This window comes from Anabrus simplex, chromosome 8 (genome assembly GCF_040414725.1).
Source record: "Anabrus simplex isolate iqAnaSimp1 chromosome 8, ASM4041472v1, whole genome shotgun sequence".
Lineage (NCBI taxonomy): Eukaryota > Metazoa > Arthropoda > Insecta > Orthoptera > Tettigoniidae > Anabrus > Anabrus simplex.
Genome location: NC_090272.1, coordinates 105,009,907 through 105,026,549, shown reverse-complemented (window position 1 = coordinate 105,026,549; position 16,643 = coordinate 105,009,907). Strand labels below are relative to the sequence as shown.

Sequence of the window (16,643 nt, the reverse complement as noted above, 5' to 3'; positions counted from 1 at the left end):
ATAGGACCATTTGGATATGGGAAGAGAAACAAGGCTGGAGATATTATGGTAGACTTTCGTAGAAGAAATGAGCTGATCATTGGTAACACATGGTTTCAAAAGAAAAACAATCAGAAGATAACAAGATATAGCTGGGATAACAAAATCAAAACTCAGATGGATTACATTTTGTTTGAGGAAGTTAACAGGAAAATATAGATGTTGATTCCCATAGGGAATAACAGTAAAATGTCGGTCATTGTAACAGCCCTTCCAAGTGAATCTTTTGAAGGAGATCACAGAGTTATGATAGCTAAAGATGAGAAAGATACAAAAGGTGACTGATATTAGGCAGAGAAAGCTAAGGGTGTGGAAATTGCAGAAGGAAATAACTGAAGAGTTCCAGACACACATTAAAACAAGTACTGTATACCAAAGGAAGACATCAGAAGGGTCGAAGAAAAATGGGTGTACTTTAAAACAGTCATGGTGGAGTGTGCAGAAAAGACCTGTGGAAGAGTATCAGGAAGGAAAAAAGATCAAGAAACACCCTGATGGAATGACAGGATAAAAGAATAGTTAAACGGAAGAAACTAGCTTGGAAAAAATGGCTGAGAAATAGAACAATAGAATGCAAAACAGAATACAGGCACTGCAAGAAGGAGTGCTCCAAGGTGGTTCAAGAAGAGAAAAAAGCTGGCAAAAATTCACTGAATCTCTGCAAGAAGATATAACTGGAAACAAAAAGATCTTATTCCAGTGGGTAAAAAAGAAGAAAAACCCAGGTGAAGGGGCTAACTGCATTAAAAATGAACAGGAGGACGTGATGGCACAGAAGTAGGATATATTGCAGAGGTGGGGAAAATATTTTGAACAGTATTACAATGTGCAAAATACCTTGGTACAAGGAGAAATTGAAGAACCAAATTTAGTGCAGATTGAGGATAAGGAAAATGAGGTGTCCATTTCAGAGATTGAGTGAGCCACTAAAAGGATTAAATGAGGCAAGGCAGCTGCAATTGACGAGGTCACCATAGAAATGATAATAGAAGCTGGAGCAGTTGGCCTACAGTGGTTGTATAGACTCTTCAGAGTGCTATGGAGAGAAAAGTCTGTTCCAAAAGAGCGGACGAAAGGGGTCATTATATCAATTTTCAAGAAAGGAGACAGGAAGCAATGTGAAAATTACAGAGGAGTGACACTGATACCTCACAATTGTTGTTATTCAAGGAATAAAATTTGTTGCTAGGTAACAAATGATATGATTTTGTTTTTGTTTTAGTACTACTGCATCATTTTTTAACCTCAAGATCAGCAAGAGTGCTCAAGAACCTCTACATGAACTTCTATTTTTAATTCAAGAAAAGTGTCATAAGTGTTACAATTGTGTTGACTTCTTGCCATTTTTGTGTAGGCTGATGATGACATGGACATATGTCAAAACTGGTCCCATAACAAATTAAATATGTTACTACATTGATTCGTGCAACAGTGTTATTGTATTGAATAGGTGGAACATCTTTCTCTTTTTAGCATTACAGATAGACAGACAGAAATTACGGAAAATTAAAAAGTGCATTTCCTTGCTACTATGGACATAACCGATAAAGAAATACCATCCTTTTTAAATTCTGAGCAATGTACAGACAAAACTCTTATTTTATATATATATATATATATAGACTAGTACGTACCTGAACAAAAAAACAGTATATTAATGATAGACTGACATGTTTCATTGGGTGAGAACATTTTCTCGATCATAATATCTGTCTATTGAAAAAGTAATCCAGATGTTGGAAATTCTGCCTCTACCACCTAAATAACTGTGAAAAAGTTTCTAAACTTACCTTAATGCAGCCTGATCGCTACACATTTGCTCCTCACTGTGGGAATATATACTCATTCCCTTAACACGTTCGCGGCCGCTCGGATATCGGCAACCATTACCTTGGTACCGTAATGCTTTTTTTGTTTAAAGGAGTTCATTTCTGTGTCCTTATGCATTTTAGATTATTATTTTAATTATTTCAATATTATTTATGTGCCTACGAGCCATGATGCACACGCTGCGTCAGCGGCACTACCGATGAGCATTTTGCCTTTGGTGCCGTTTGACGCAGCATGTGCATCATGACTGGTAATGAAGTGGAATGAAGAAAATAATGTTTTGTTCGATTGTAGAACTTCATTACAACAGAAAAATACGTTTTTGAACATTTCACACAAAAATATTGTGCAGTAGAATCTTATTATTGCTGTGTGAACAATGTATACTTACATTACTCCATAAGCTGTACAATGTAACTAGTCAGTGCAGTGTGCTACTTTTCAGTGACATTTCCTCGCAAAAATAACTCTTCTGCGAATGCTTTACATTCAGTGACAATGTTTTTCAGCAAGTTGTCATCTGCAAGCAAGCGAAAATAATCAATAGGTTTCGCGTCACTTGGCAGTGGAACCTTCATTCCCAGCCGACCAATTTGTTTCATTGAGGACGAATCTGACTCCAAGAAATGACCCATGAAATATTGCCCATGTTATTTGGCGGGAGATTTTGAGATCATATATTACTTACGTATTCCTCATCTTCTGTAATGTGAGAATCGGGATAGACACTCGACACACACATCCGTGATTAAAATTCTCACTCGGGTGGCTACAGTCACTTTTCACACTGTCATCACTGTCGTCACTATCAATGCTGTCACTGTCACTAGCGTTCAGGAGAGCTTCCAGACTATCATCATTAATTGCAAATCGCCTGTTTATCCTGCTAAGACAGGGTTTCTTCCAGTGAAAAGGTTCTGAAACTTCATTGTTCTCTCTTGACATCACAGAAATGCATGCCGACTTGTAATGGCTACAGAGATTGTAACTAACAATTGATCTGATGCCCGGATGGCACATGTTTAATACAGTTGAACCTCGATTCTCCGTTTTTCAAGGGACCATGAAAGTAAAACGTACAACACGGGAAAACGGAAAATCCGGGAATGAATGAAAACCACCAACCATTTGGCTAAACATCACAAAAATGAAATATATATAATTATAATCTTACAAAAACTCTTAAACCAAACCAATCTACAGCCTCAATGGGTCTTTGCCCGACAAGCGACCACTGCTCAGCCCGAAGGCCTGCAGATCACGAGGTGACGCATGGTCAATGTGACGAATCCTCTCGGCCGTTATTCCTGGCTCTCTAGATCGGGGTTGCCATCTCACCCGTAGATAGCTCCTCAATTAAAGGTAATCACGTAGGCTGAGTGGGCCTGGAACCAGCCCTTACATCCAGGTAAAATTCCCTGACCTGGTCGGAATCAAACGTGGGCCCTCTGGATGAGAGGCAGGCATGTTAGACCGCGAAACCGCATTAATTACCGGTACGTGAGCTCAAAATCTCGATACTTTATATTTAATTTTACAGGGGAATCTTTGTTAGTTTCCCGTGTAAACTTCTTTCAGTTCAGCAACTTTCAACTTTGTTTAACCAAACTCTTCGAAAAATCTAATTACGCCAAGCCAAATCGACCACAAGTAGTTTTTAATTCTCATCTAATAAAATAAAGCACATTAGATACAAAAGTGCCCAACGTGATGGCGAAATCCCTTCTTTTCTTAATCTTTCTTTGTAATTTGGTCTCCGGTATACTGTTTGGAGTCAGTTTCTGGAAATCTTGTACTGCGTAAATTAGGCCTGCATCGACTTTTAAAGGTTATGTTGAAACTCGAAACCATGGTTTCGAATGTAAGTATCGATTCTCAAGAGTTCTCGAATGCATTATATTCAATTCTGCCCGTCACTAATCCAATCAAATTGGGAAGAGAAAAAAAATCATCAAAACTTCAGAAATTACAGTTATTCGTGACGAGGTCATCTGGAAAGCGCGCTCGCTGCACATGTCAGTATGAGTTGGAAATGCTACAAACCATTTAAATGTAATGTGCGCAAATAAAACGACTGTGGTATTTGGCATTTTAACACAAAAACGTAAAACTCCTAGTCTTACATTAGGACCAAAACAGTAATAGGCAATCCCAAAACCTCCCATGGCTTTCTTTTTTAATGTAAGGTGCAACATCTGCTCTGGTCTCGCTAACATAATTATGTACGATAATATAAAAATACTAAATTTGTGTTAAGAATGAGCAGTTTCGATTCCTGCCTGAAAGCCCAGTTACTCTACAGTGCCCTGAGGAAAGTGCCGAAAACCTGTTCGGCAGTACGATCGAAAAAAAAAGTAAAAAAATAAACATCTAACCCTGGACATAATGTGGACGTTTTATAAGTGCAAACATTTGATGAAAGTTGTTCCGTCTTCAAGCAGAGCTGTCGAAATGCGCCGTGTCACCTTATAATTGTTGTGGCCACTTTCTGCTTTATGATTTCCAAGATTCTGTAAACAATAACGCCTGAATGCGATGCTACGCTGGTCCCTTATGCAAGTTCACCGCCGATCGCTTTTCCAGTACAGTACTTGCCTAGTTATCGCAGTGACGAGGCATTAAAGCCAAGATCCGTAAGTATGCCATAGGCGTCCTTTCGTTAGATAAAGTTTATTTAAAAACTATTGATCGAGGATTTAGCTTTGATGGGAATGGAATTTCTGGACGGTTGATCCGGGAAATCGTTTCTTCGAGGAACGGATAATTCAGGATTCAATTACGATGCTCGCGGGACCACGCAATTTGAATGCATATTCCGGGAAAACGTAGTTTCCGGGAACAGATAATCAAGGTTCCACTGTAACACCTTAATAATGCTCAGATAAGAAGTCTGTTTACATAGATATTAGCGGAAATACGAGCTTTAATATTTGGCGCGGAGTGTGACGCACGTGCGTTGTCATCGGCACTGAGTGAAAGTGGAGTCATCGGCCGCGAACGTGTTAATGACCTTTAACTGGTTTCTATTGTACCAGTATTTTACATTATGTAAAGATTTCTTTGTATCCATCTATCTATATTTACCTTTTCAGATATTCATCCAACCAACAACAGATGACAAATACCTCCCCGTGGCCCATACCTGCTTTAATCTGCTAGATCTACCACGGTATGGAACAAAAGAGAAACTGCGCTATAAACTGCTTCAAGCTATTCAACAAACTCATGGTTTCTCGTTGGTTTGAAACATACTTTGAATTGTTGATGTAAGGTCAGAAGAGGTTATATAATGGGTAGGTAATGTTCTCATTTGTATGTGTGTTTGTGTGGTTTCAAACCACAATTTTCAAGAGCCCAGTCAGATTACACCATTTATTTAATGTTTTCAATAAAAAGTGCCTCACTCTTCACACCACAACAACAATAACAGCAACGATCTTACTTTGCTTGAAAAGAAGGAATTCCTGCAGAGGGAAAGAAAATCTTGCATGATGTTTACCTTACACTTGCTTTGTGAAAGCTTCCATGAACAGTCCTTGCCTGTGAAAATTTTCAGAATGGAAGCAGTTGTTAGTATTCCTGTAAATATTTTAGAGTGTTTTTATCTGAGTCGCTCACATGTCACTGTCTAACAGACGTACGTATTTTGGCTTATTTTTTAAAAATCGATGCCTCAATCATGTACATACTGTGTCTATATGTACCTAACATTGTCTTGTGATAGGTTAGTGCTGTATTGCTGATAGAAATACATATTTTTTTTATAGAAGTTATAGTGATGGATGGAAGTTTTGAAGAACTTTATGTTATTTAAAGTTTAAATGTATTGTTACCTATTGTATCTACTTATTTACTGTCATCTTAATATGTTTTATAATAAAGGCAGTCAGTCCTTTGATTCCGGTCAGCTAGTACATTTTTGGTATTTCTTTTTTAAAACAGAGAAATAAAGAAAACTGTATTTTATTTTGAATTATGTGTCTTTATACTACATTGTCTGTTTCACTTAATTTATTATTAAAATCTTGCCTCCTTTGCCTTCTATTGTGTTTGGATGAGAGATTTTTCCTTTATGTTTATTCCTACTAACTCAGTGGAAAATTTATAATTCATCTGCATTGTCACATTAACCACATCATATCCTAATTTTTAAGGGTTTTTTAATAATATCAGAAAATTTGTTTTAACATCTTTTGTGAAACATTCAGACTTAAAACTCTGTTTTTCAGCATCCAGACAAATTGTATTAAAGAAATAACTGTTTATTGATAGTGTAGAATATTGCATATTGCAAGATTCTGTTTGAACCCTTAGGTAATAAAGCTAACTATGAACAACATAATGCTAATTAAATAAAAGATGAGAAAACAATGCCTGTTAAGAACCTTATCAATTTCAAAGAAAAGTAAGAAATGCTGTATGGTCGAGAGTGGTTTAATCTTCGTACAATCCTTGTTACTAACTTCTCTCTGCCACTGATAATAGTTGTACCAAGAATTGAGAGCCATGTATATATTCCTTCTTCTTTGTGTATATTATTGACTGTTCTCACGTTTATGGCTTTCCATTTCTTTCCTTCCTTATTGTTAGAAGAATACATTGTATTCATTTGGAAAAGAGTGTATTGCTATATTAAAGAATAAGTAGTTTTTGATCATTCAGTTTGCTACTACTTTTTTGGTAACAAATCAGTTACATGAGAACATCGGAATGTAGTCTAGAGTATGATATGTGCAGGGGTTTTCCCCAGTAGAACACATGCTTGTACTGTGAGGGAATGTATTGCCACCTACAGCTTTGCCTCCAGTGTGCTGCTGCTGATGATGATGGTGATTATGACGACAATGCCCTTGGATGCTAAATGCAGAGTTGATGCTGCCTATGTAACTTGCGCATTAATTTCTACTTTCCTCACCAGATGATTTTCACTATATGGGGGGGGGGGGGGGGACAGTGTAGGGGGAGAGTCTGTGGCTTCCCGCCATATTGCTAATGAACTGTATTTTTAAACTCTTCTTCCTTCCCCCTGGTGGTCAAGTACTAAATAAAAACAGCTGAAGTACATGCTACGTGTCCCGCACAAGCACTGCAGTCCGGTCTAGCGCCAAGAAAACGTCAAATAAGCTCAGACATAAATAAAATACGAACCCGCACAATTGTGCGTACACGGTCTGAAAGGGATACCTTTTCCATTTTCCAATTTAGAACAACTTGCTGAACGCACATTACTTACAACAGTACAATCTGAGGCAATATGTGTATTAGTGTGAATGCCTCTTTCTCTTACAATTTTTCGAAATCACTTAACGTACTATGAACTCTGTTAATAAAGACATTTATTTAGCTTCTTTGTAAATATATATATTCTTCCTGGTGATGAAAGAGATAATGCAAGTATTTTCAACAAAGTAGGTATAAGTAGAACAAATATGTTCTCAGTTCCTTTTGGGTGTTGAATACATAGTACCTTCGTTCAAAATCGAAGTGATATGTGAGAGGTTTTTCTCAGTCGATATTTAATTCATTTGTACCAAACTCCTAATGTCGTCTAGCTTGGAATGTTGTTCCATTTATCATAGATTGTATATTCTGTAAGTTAGGTTTTCTTTTTAACCCTGTAGTAAACTGTGGTAAACTATGCTCCTATAATAAAAATAATAATAATAATAATACCAAAAATGATTAATGATCACTTATGTTCCTTTTCACACTTTTTAAAACCAATTTCTATAAATTTTAGCTCTTGTTTTTAAACACTGATATTTTTGTTCAGTTCCTATCTTAATGTAAAAATAAAAGTAATGAGTCCTAAAAGTACATAGCACAGATTTAATTTACAACACCCCATTTGTAATACAGAAGTTAGTAAAGCTTCATATTAAATACTGGTGATCAAGTATTTAACAAACTCTTCATTTAATAATATTTATACCGGGCGAGTTGGCCGTGCGCGTAGAGGCGCGCGACTGTGAGCTTGCATCCGGGAGATAGTAGGTTCGAATCCCACTATCGGCAGCCCTGAAGATGGTTTTCCGTGGTTTCCCATTTTCACACCAGGCAAATGCTGGGGCTGTACCTTAATTAAGGCCACGGCCGCTTCCTTCCAACTCCTAGGCCTTTCCTATCCCATCGTCGCCATAAGACCTATCTGTGTCGGTGCGACGTAAAGCCCCTAGCAAAAAAAAAATAATAATAATATTTGTTTGTGTTGTCTGAAAAGTCGGTAATAATTGCTGCACAGATCACTAGTTAGTGAAAACATTGTTAATGAGATCATTAAGCTTGCTTTGATGCACTTAGAAAATCAGGCTCAAAAGATGCAAAATAGTCTTAAATCTGGACTTCATGAAGCTTCTTTTTCTTGTAAATGTATAAGAAGAAAGAGCTCTCTCCACTAGTTCAATAGCAGTAAATGGCAAGATACATTACTGTAGAGTTCCTTCTCACTGAGCTGTTCATATTTCTTACTGGCATCTGTCCAGAAGGTAATAAGCTTTAAGAAATCAGCATTTGCAATTACATGTCTTTGCAATTACATGTTATTTGAATAATTTAACACACAACTTAAAAAATCCGGAATTTCTTTGTATTACAGAAAATTTGTACTTTAATGCGTACATCATTGATTTTTACTGCAGACAGTGCATATGTTTTTAGTGTGCTCATTGCAGATTGGTATCGTGCAGTTTCCACTTTTTACAGTTCACACATCCTTACAATCACCTGATCACGTCTGGTTTTGGCAGTTGAATCCCATTATTTTGACTGTTGTCCTGCAGATGTCTAGTTGCAATTTATTTATTTATTTATTTATTTATTTATTTATTTATTTATTTATTTATTTATTTATTTATTTATTTATTTATTTATTTATTTATTGTTTGTCCGGCTCTATGGCTAAATGGTTAGTGTGCTGGCCTTTGGTCCAGAGGGTCCTGGGTTCAATTGCCACGTGGGTCAGAGATTTTAACCTTAAAAAGGTTAATTCCCTTAGCTCAGGGACTGGGTGCTTGTATTGTCCCCAACATCCCTGCAACTCACGCACCACACATAACACTATCCTCCACCACAATAACACGCAGTTACCTACACATGGCAGATGCTGTCCACCCTCATCAGAGGGTCTGCCTTACAAGCGCTGCACCCGGCTAGAAATAGCCACACAAAATTATTATTATTATTTATTCTTAATTATTCTTTGTAGGTGGCAGATTTAGGGCTCTTTGCCCTCTCTTATACTTAACCACTGTAGTAATACATCAATGGGAGCATAGTGTGGAGTACTGGTACATAATAATATGTAGTAAATAAAGTACACAATAATACATTACACTTTTCTAACTCACAACCAGGTGCTCATCGTGTCATACAGATTAGTCAGCTGTATTCAGCAGGTGGTCTTGGCAAGCAGTCTTAAATTTAGGTAATGAAGTTGTATCTCTGACATTGATAGGCAGGGAATTCCAAGTCTGGAACCCATCGCAACAAAAGAATGGTGATACATAGAAGATTGGTGAACAGGAATAGAAGGGGAAGGTAACAGCAGGAATTACTGCTGTGAAAGGAGGACAAGTACTTAAGTTAGAGTGAAATGTACAGTGGTCTGCCTGAAATGAGCAGTCATTATATGAGTACGTGATACGTTCGTCATTTATCATGTTTCAGCAATGAAATTGCATGATAATATGGGGTGACATGTGTATCATAGCTTAGACTGTAAGTAAATCGAAGGCAACAATTACACTCGCTGAAGTTTCAAAGTCTGATCCTTTGTTACGTCTACAAGAATAATGTCACTGTAATCAAGGATGGGAAGCACTAGTAATTGTATGAGTTTTACTCTCACATTACATGGCAAAATATTGCTGTTTTAAGAGAATGAAGCATCAAAAATATCTTTTAACAACCACATTTAATATGTTCAGACCAATTTAAAGTTTGGTCCATTATCACTCCCAAGATTTCTCACAGTTTGGCTGAATGGACTTACTCTGCCATTCAGTATAACTGGATGAATAGTTTTATCTCTTAGTGTAGTGAACAATTTTTGAGAGCCTATAATGATTGCTTGAGTCTTGGAGGGGTTAAGGAGGAGAGAGTTTTCTAAGGAGTAAGTATTAAGTTGCTGAAGCTCGGCGTTGATGTCTCTTATAGTTTGAGGTAAATCAGAGGTCTTACGGTGATAATATATTTGTAAGTCGTCCACTTAGAGATGGTAGCTACAATTCTTTAAATGGGATGAAATGTCGTTTATGTACAAAATAAAGAGTAAAGGGCCTTAAATACTACCTTATGGGGTGCCTGCCTTTCTGGTTAGCCAGTGAAAGCTTTTATCGAGGGTTATAAGCCAGTGCTTGTGATTTTTAAGGTACGATGAAAAGAAATGAATAGTTTGTTGGTCGAAGTAGGAATGCTTGACCGAATTACTAGTAATAGTTTCATCAGAGCAAGAGGTAGAGTTTTCAGAAATATGAGCTTTGCCATCATCTCATTTGTATTCTTTCTGAAGATCAACTGGCTGTTTATGACTCCAATGTTTAGAAGGAAAAAGAATATAGTTCGAGGCCTTCTGCAGCTAATTGAAGATACACGGTACTCCCCTTTCAGTTCATCAACCACATCCACTCCCCTTCAGGTTATAGGTCACATTTCCCAGCTTTGTCTCTTCTGTCTCATAATCTAGGGAGGCCTAATTTTGATATTCAGAGCTACTGGGGGGATCTCTTGCTTATTTTTATGAAACATGCCAGCAAGAGTGGTTCTTTGCTGCCACAAATCTTCATATAGTGCCACAGAAATAAAACAATTGTCTGCTGTGACAATTCATCTTGTATTCAATCTGGGTGCACCAGACTGTCAAGACCCGCAAGAATCTGGAGCCCGAGTCTCCTGCGCTGCGATATGTGCACGTTCCAGTAACTACGGGTGTAAGCTTGATAGTATATCAACGGTTATTGTGTGAAATAACATTCTCGTATAGAAACTTGTGTACTGATGAATTTTGTCAAAAGCCTTCATGTTCAACTATGAACCCCTTAATACCATTAACAAAAGTAAAAACACAATGTCGGTATCTTAAACGGTTCACGAGTTACTTGAGGTGGACCTCTTAGTTGAATAACCCTGCATAATTTGTAAATAACTATAGATAGGATGTACTCCTACCTGGATACCTCGCAATTGTAGTCAACAGGATAGCTTCTAATGATGGAGGCCAGGCCGGAGGTGTTCTCTGTGATGATTTCCCTTCAGCCATATTATTTCTGCTGACGTATTTTACTTCTTTTGAATAAACAACGAAACGGGTTGTGCTATGTGGCATCTCTTCAAAATAACCTACATCCACGACTTACGTTGCACATTGCACTGTCCAAAGTACATAATTATGACGCAAATACTCTATAACATTGTAAAGAATTATTTCCTTTGTCATCAAAATATTGCTAAACACAAGCAGTGGTCATATGGTATTGAATGTGAGGTCTGATAATGTACACCTATCTATCAAAAGAATTGGAGCAAACTCAGGCATTTTAGATTACACGTTCCATTCGTATGTAATGGTGGTTGCGTATGCAGCAAGGGGCATCTCGCCCGTCTAGATTTTGAATAATGCACGCCTCTAGTATCCAGGTAGATGTACCTACAGTAGGCGTCAGTTTCTGTACTTCGCTTACTCATTCATATACTTACCTCTACATACAGTGCCAGAATGCGTATCCTTTACTGTAATTATGTTACACTGCGTCAAAATAGATCTTGATAGAAATGAAAGAAATGATTGCCCTAGTCGCTTGTTGACACACATTTACGGAATGAAGACCCATGGTTGGCTATTCACATACTCGGTACAAACAACATTCAGCTCCGTCTACCTTACCTGTAGGCCTGCGACATGCTGTTTGCCACGTAGTGCGGGGACAACACTCTAGAGATCTCTCAAAATTTATCGTGAGAAACTGTGCCTGCGCTAGTCTCGAGAAATCTCGGGACCCTGTCTCAGACTATCACTACGTAGCACTACTAAAACTACTAATCTTATTTTTTGCAATACTTAGCAGGTTTGCAGGCAATATTTATACTCTGAATTCACAGCAACCCTAGAAAGCTCCCAGTATCTCATTTTCTGTTAAGTATTCCCCAATTTGATAATTAGACTTACAGCATGAAACAAAGTCCTCAGATAGTTTCCTAACAGCTGCCAGATTGTCAATTGCCTCACATAAGTTTCTGTCATTTATGTTGTTGAACCTCAGAGCACAAAATAGTAGATAGAATCTCATCATCAATATTGTAGCTCGAAAACACTCAGGCGATATTCTATCATCATGCTGTAGCTGCTATGTATTTATATGCTTTGCCCTCTTTATAATAGTCATATACAGAAGGCCCAGTAAAGCAGACATCTCTTCAAAGTTTGTGCCGCTATAGTCTTTTTCCCTACTTTAGTTTCCATGAAATTTTGCAAGATGTATGTTAGTACTGTTCATACTATCCTGAATAACTTCATATGGAAAAAATAATTTTCAACAATCTATTATATTGAATCTCTTGCCACCCCGTTTACACCCAGACGATGAGTCACTATATTGCAGTATCTGCTGTGTTTGTTTGGTCAGGAGGGATGAACCGCACAGCGGATTTCATTGGCTCTACCTAACCAACAAGCCTATATGTTATTTTCTTCATCATCAGAACCACCACCGTGTGTTAAATGGTCGATATACTCTGTGTCAGTATTGTCAGATTCTACATTTGTGTACTGCATCATTTTCTGTTGGAACCAGAAGTTGGTTGGTTTTGACTAGCCAGTCGTAAGCTTGTAGAAATAAATCATATCCTGTATAATGAAGATTTTTCATCAAGGTTGTTAAGAAGTACTGAACACACAGCAGGTGTTTAACATGAATGAGTGAATGAAGCTTCTCTTTTTTTTTTTTGCTTTACGTCGCACCGACACAGATAGGACTTATGGCGACGATGGGACAGGAAAGGGCTAGGAGTGGGAAGGAAGCGGCCATGGCCTTAATTAAGGTACAGCCCCAGCATTTGCCTGGTGTGAAAATGGGAAACCACGGAAAACCATTTTCGGGGCTGCCGACAGTGGGGTTTGAACCTACTATCTCCCGAATACTGGATACTGGCCACACTTAAGCGACTGCAGCTATCGAGCTCGGTACTTCTCTTTTTATATAGATGTAGTTAAGGTATGTGGCACTGCCTGAGGTAATTGATCAACATTGCAATAGTTACTAAATACTGTATGTATGCTTGGACCAAACCACATAACATTATTGCAAGAAAATCAGAATAGTACCAATCTGGACTAATGATATGTCTGTTGAAGGCTCCTAGCACAAAGGTAATAAATTGTTCAGCGGACAACACCTGTCCCACATCTCTTGGGGAATGACAGGTGATTTTAACAGCAGCACTGAGTTGAAAATGACAGGAGCAAAATTGTATAAATCAGATGAGCTAAGTCCTTTCCTATCGAGTCGTTTTATGACCCGTCTGTGTTGGTGCAACATACAAATAATAATAATAATAATGTTTAATATGTTTTGATATCTTTCCTTTGGGTCGAACACTGCTGTATATTTGAAACAGTATACAGTACCCCAGTTCACTTCAGATGCCACTTCTGTGGCAATAGAAACTATCTCTCTGTGCCTACCAATGTTATTGGTTTATGTCTCACTAACTACTTTTAAGTTGCTGATTATAATTTCTTGTGAAGTATACATGGCAATATGCTCAACCCTGAGAGATCAAATGAGTATTGAATGCTGAAATGAACACCAATACCTATTGAAAATGTAATGTTTAAATAGTATATTTGATGAGGGTGAAACCATGAAGGAGGTGGTCGTAGAAGGGAAGGCGCTAAGAAGATCTCAAAAGACCTACTGGATGGATTGATCAGATGAGGATGCTTGTTGGAAAGTCCTTATGCGAGGCTTCACAGCTGGCTGAAGATCAATGAACATGGCAAAAACATTTTAACTACTGATGTGTTGCCACACCATGTCAAGGGTATGTATGTTGGGTATTCAGCCCGAAGGCTGGTCTGATCCTCCACAGCTCCACCAAAGGCTTTCATAGACAGCCTAGGCATCACTGAAGAGGCATACTAGGGGAAATGAGGAGTGAGGTAGTTTCCCGTTGCTTTCCTCGCCGAGCCAGACGTTGCTATTGCACATCAGTCTGCCAAGCCCACTGAAATGCATGCACCAACCGACCCTATGGGCGATATTTTCACACCAATCATAACAGGGACTGGCTGCATAAGGAATGGTATTACTAGCATCGCTTGTACCTCGGTCACTTTCATATTGTCAAAGCCAAGGATGAGACTGAGACAGGTCAATGAAAGTAACAAATTGCTCTAGCCCATACCAGAAGACATAGCGCACTGTAAACACTACATCTCACCGGCGAGGGCTCATGTCAAGGGTAAAGAAAGAAATAATTGTTGTGACTGTTTGTGTCTGTTCCACTAATTTATTGCTGCTGGAATTTTTGTGGAAATCATCTCCCTTTCCCAGTAGCAAGATTAATTTTATTTTCAATAATTGACCTTTCTTCTATTTTTTCCCCATTTTATTGAGGCCAGAACTGAATGTAGATTTGGCCCAGTTTTACAACTATATGCCCTTCCTTACACCAATTCTCTGTCATGGAATGTATTTACTATTACTTGTTTCTGTGGTAGTTGTTAATGTGGTATGTTGGATGTAGATGAAGAGAAGTGAACTAAGACTTAGACACCCAGTTCTTGACCCATATGCAGATAAAATCCCTGGGCCAGCTGAGAATCAAACCTGAGGCCCTGTGAACCAAAGACCTGTACACTGACCATTCAGCAAAGGAGCCAGACTACTAACTGATCCATCAGTTTATATTCGTCACCTTTTGAAATAAACCATCATTTGATATTTTTTTAAAAATACATGGCAATGCCCTTTGCTGGTGTTTATATGTTGATTTGACTAGTTGATACTCCTGTTTCCAAACTTTGTATTCTTTTAAACATATGTATATCATTTAAACTAGGAACAATACTCTCATCTATATACCGTGTACATACTTGTTTACTGAGCGAGTTGGTGGTACAGTTAGGGTCGCGTAGCTGTGAGCCCTGAAGATGGTTTTCTGTTTCCCCATTTTTACACCAGGCAAATGCTGGGGCTGTACGTTAATTAAGGCCAAGGCTGCTATCTTCCCAATCCCAGCCCTTACCCATCCTTGCGACACAAAAAACCTTCAATAAGTTAGTGCAACATTAAACCACTAGGAGAAAAAAAAAAGAAAAGCAGATGTTTCCACCAAGGTGTATGACACAGATGGCCTGTAGAAATATCCATAAGTACTGAGCATTGACGGTGTGCTCCCTCATAAACAGGATGACACTCAAGAACTTTTCAGCTGTCATACAACAAAATGATCATGACTCACAAACAAAGGATTTTGTGCACATTGTGTCATTGTGATGATGCCAGATGATGCCTTTCAGCTAACGTTTCATTTTTGGTTAGTATGCTCACACCCTGGTTTCATCAACCGCAATAATGTGGTTGAGCACGTCCTTCCCTTCATGATGAAATCGCTCATGGTGGATACTGCAGGTCTCATATTGCGCCCACTTCTGCACGTCTGTCAACTACAGTAATGTGGCACCCAGTTGAACACTTCTTGCACACCTACAAATCCTATACATTCCAAAATCGTTCTGTTAAACACTGGTTGATAACGGCCATGGACTTGCCTGTATGGGCAGACACTAGATGTCTGCTGTGCACCCAATTGTCAGTTGTTAAACGTCCTCAAAGTTTGATATAGCAATGCTGTATCCACCCCATAAAGTTTCTCATAGCTCTGCGTGACCCTGACAGTCATTTCTTTCCCTGAAAACTGCAATTTTCTCAAATATCAGTATTTCACTTACATCAATCTAGGAGCATGACGCTGAAGACATGACGACTGTGACAGACACTGGTACCTTGGGTGTGCTTGCATACCTGCATGTTTGTATTATTGGGAGTAATATGCCTGTGCCAAAGACTTAAAATTGTTCTGTGTTGTAAATAGAGTAACCTATGTGCATTAATGCATTACACGTCTCCCTATAGAAACAAAGAGCTATTTGGGGTCATTTCTTTCTCTTCACCATTCTAATTCATTTAATTGATATCAAAATAGTGCTGCTTCAGAAATTATTTGATTATCTAAAAGAGACACTTACAGTCTGAATTCTGAGCCATAGATTAATATTATGATTGTGTAGTGCATTTGAGTACTGTGTAAATGTATTGGTTACGCTGAAATATTTGTAGCAAAGGAAGGCTGAAAATTGTGAAGATTTTATAACCTTGATATTTTGAATCCTTCTGCTGATGAGAAGTTTGAGATATAATATATTTTGAGTGGCTATTGGCTGACTGCCTGGAATGTAGCATGCTTTAAATAGACTTGTTTTACCAAGGCTATTGTTAGGATATCATTCATAAGAAAGTTGGAGTAATTTTAGTGATGTCCCTTTCTTTTATCATATTATGTTGAGGATAGTTTATGATAATCCTATTGTTAAGGTTTGTATCTTTGCTCTTGGCATATTGTTATTTTATATTGTATTACCAGTATTCTTATCCAACTGTGAGGAATATGTTGTTGAAATTATTCTTTGTAAAAAGAAAGGAAAGAAAGAAGGAAGAAGGTGCTTTGATATGGTATGTTTATTCCAGTTGTATTTAATTATTTTAAGTTACTATGGA

General features: G+C 38.0%; 1 protein-coding gene across 4 annotated transcripts in view; it reads left to right on the top strand.

The window, feature by feature from the left end:
- Herc4 (HECT and RLD domain containing E3 ubiquitin ligase 4) overlaps nucleotides 1–5,842 on the top strand; it is a 362,042-nt gene extending 356,200 nt beyond the window's left edge. For all 4 annotated transcript variants that reach the window (XM_067152418.2, XM_067152419.2, XM_067152417.2 and 1 more), the window contains exon 22: nucleotides 4,962–5,842. In XM_067152418.2, coding sequence (XP_067008519.1) covers nucleotides 4,962–5,114 — 153 coding nt within the window. In that variant the 3' untranslated portion in view covers nucleotides 5,115–5,842. The remainder of the gene's footprint in view (nucleotides 1–4,961) is intronic.
- Nucleotides 5,843–16,643: the final 10,801 nt, after the last annotated feature.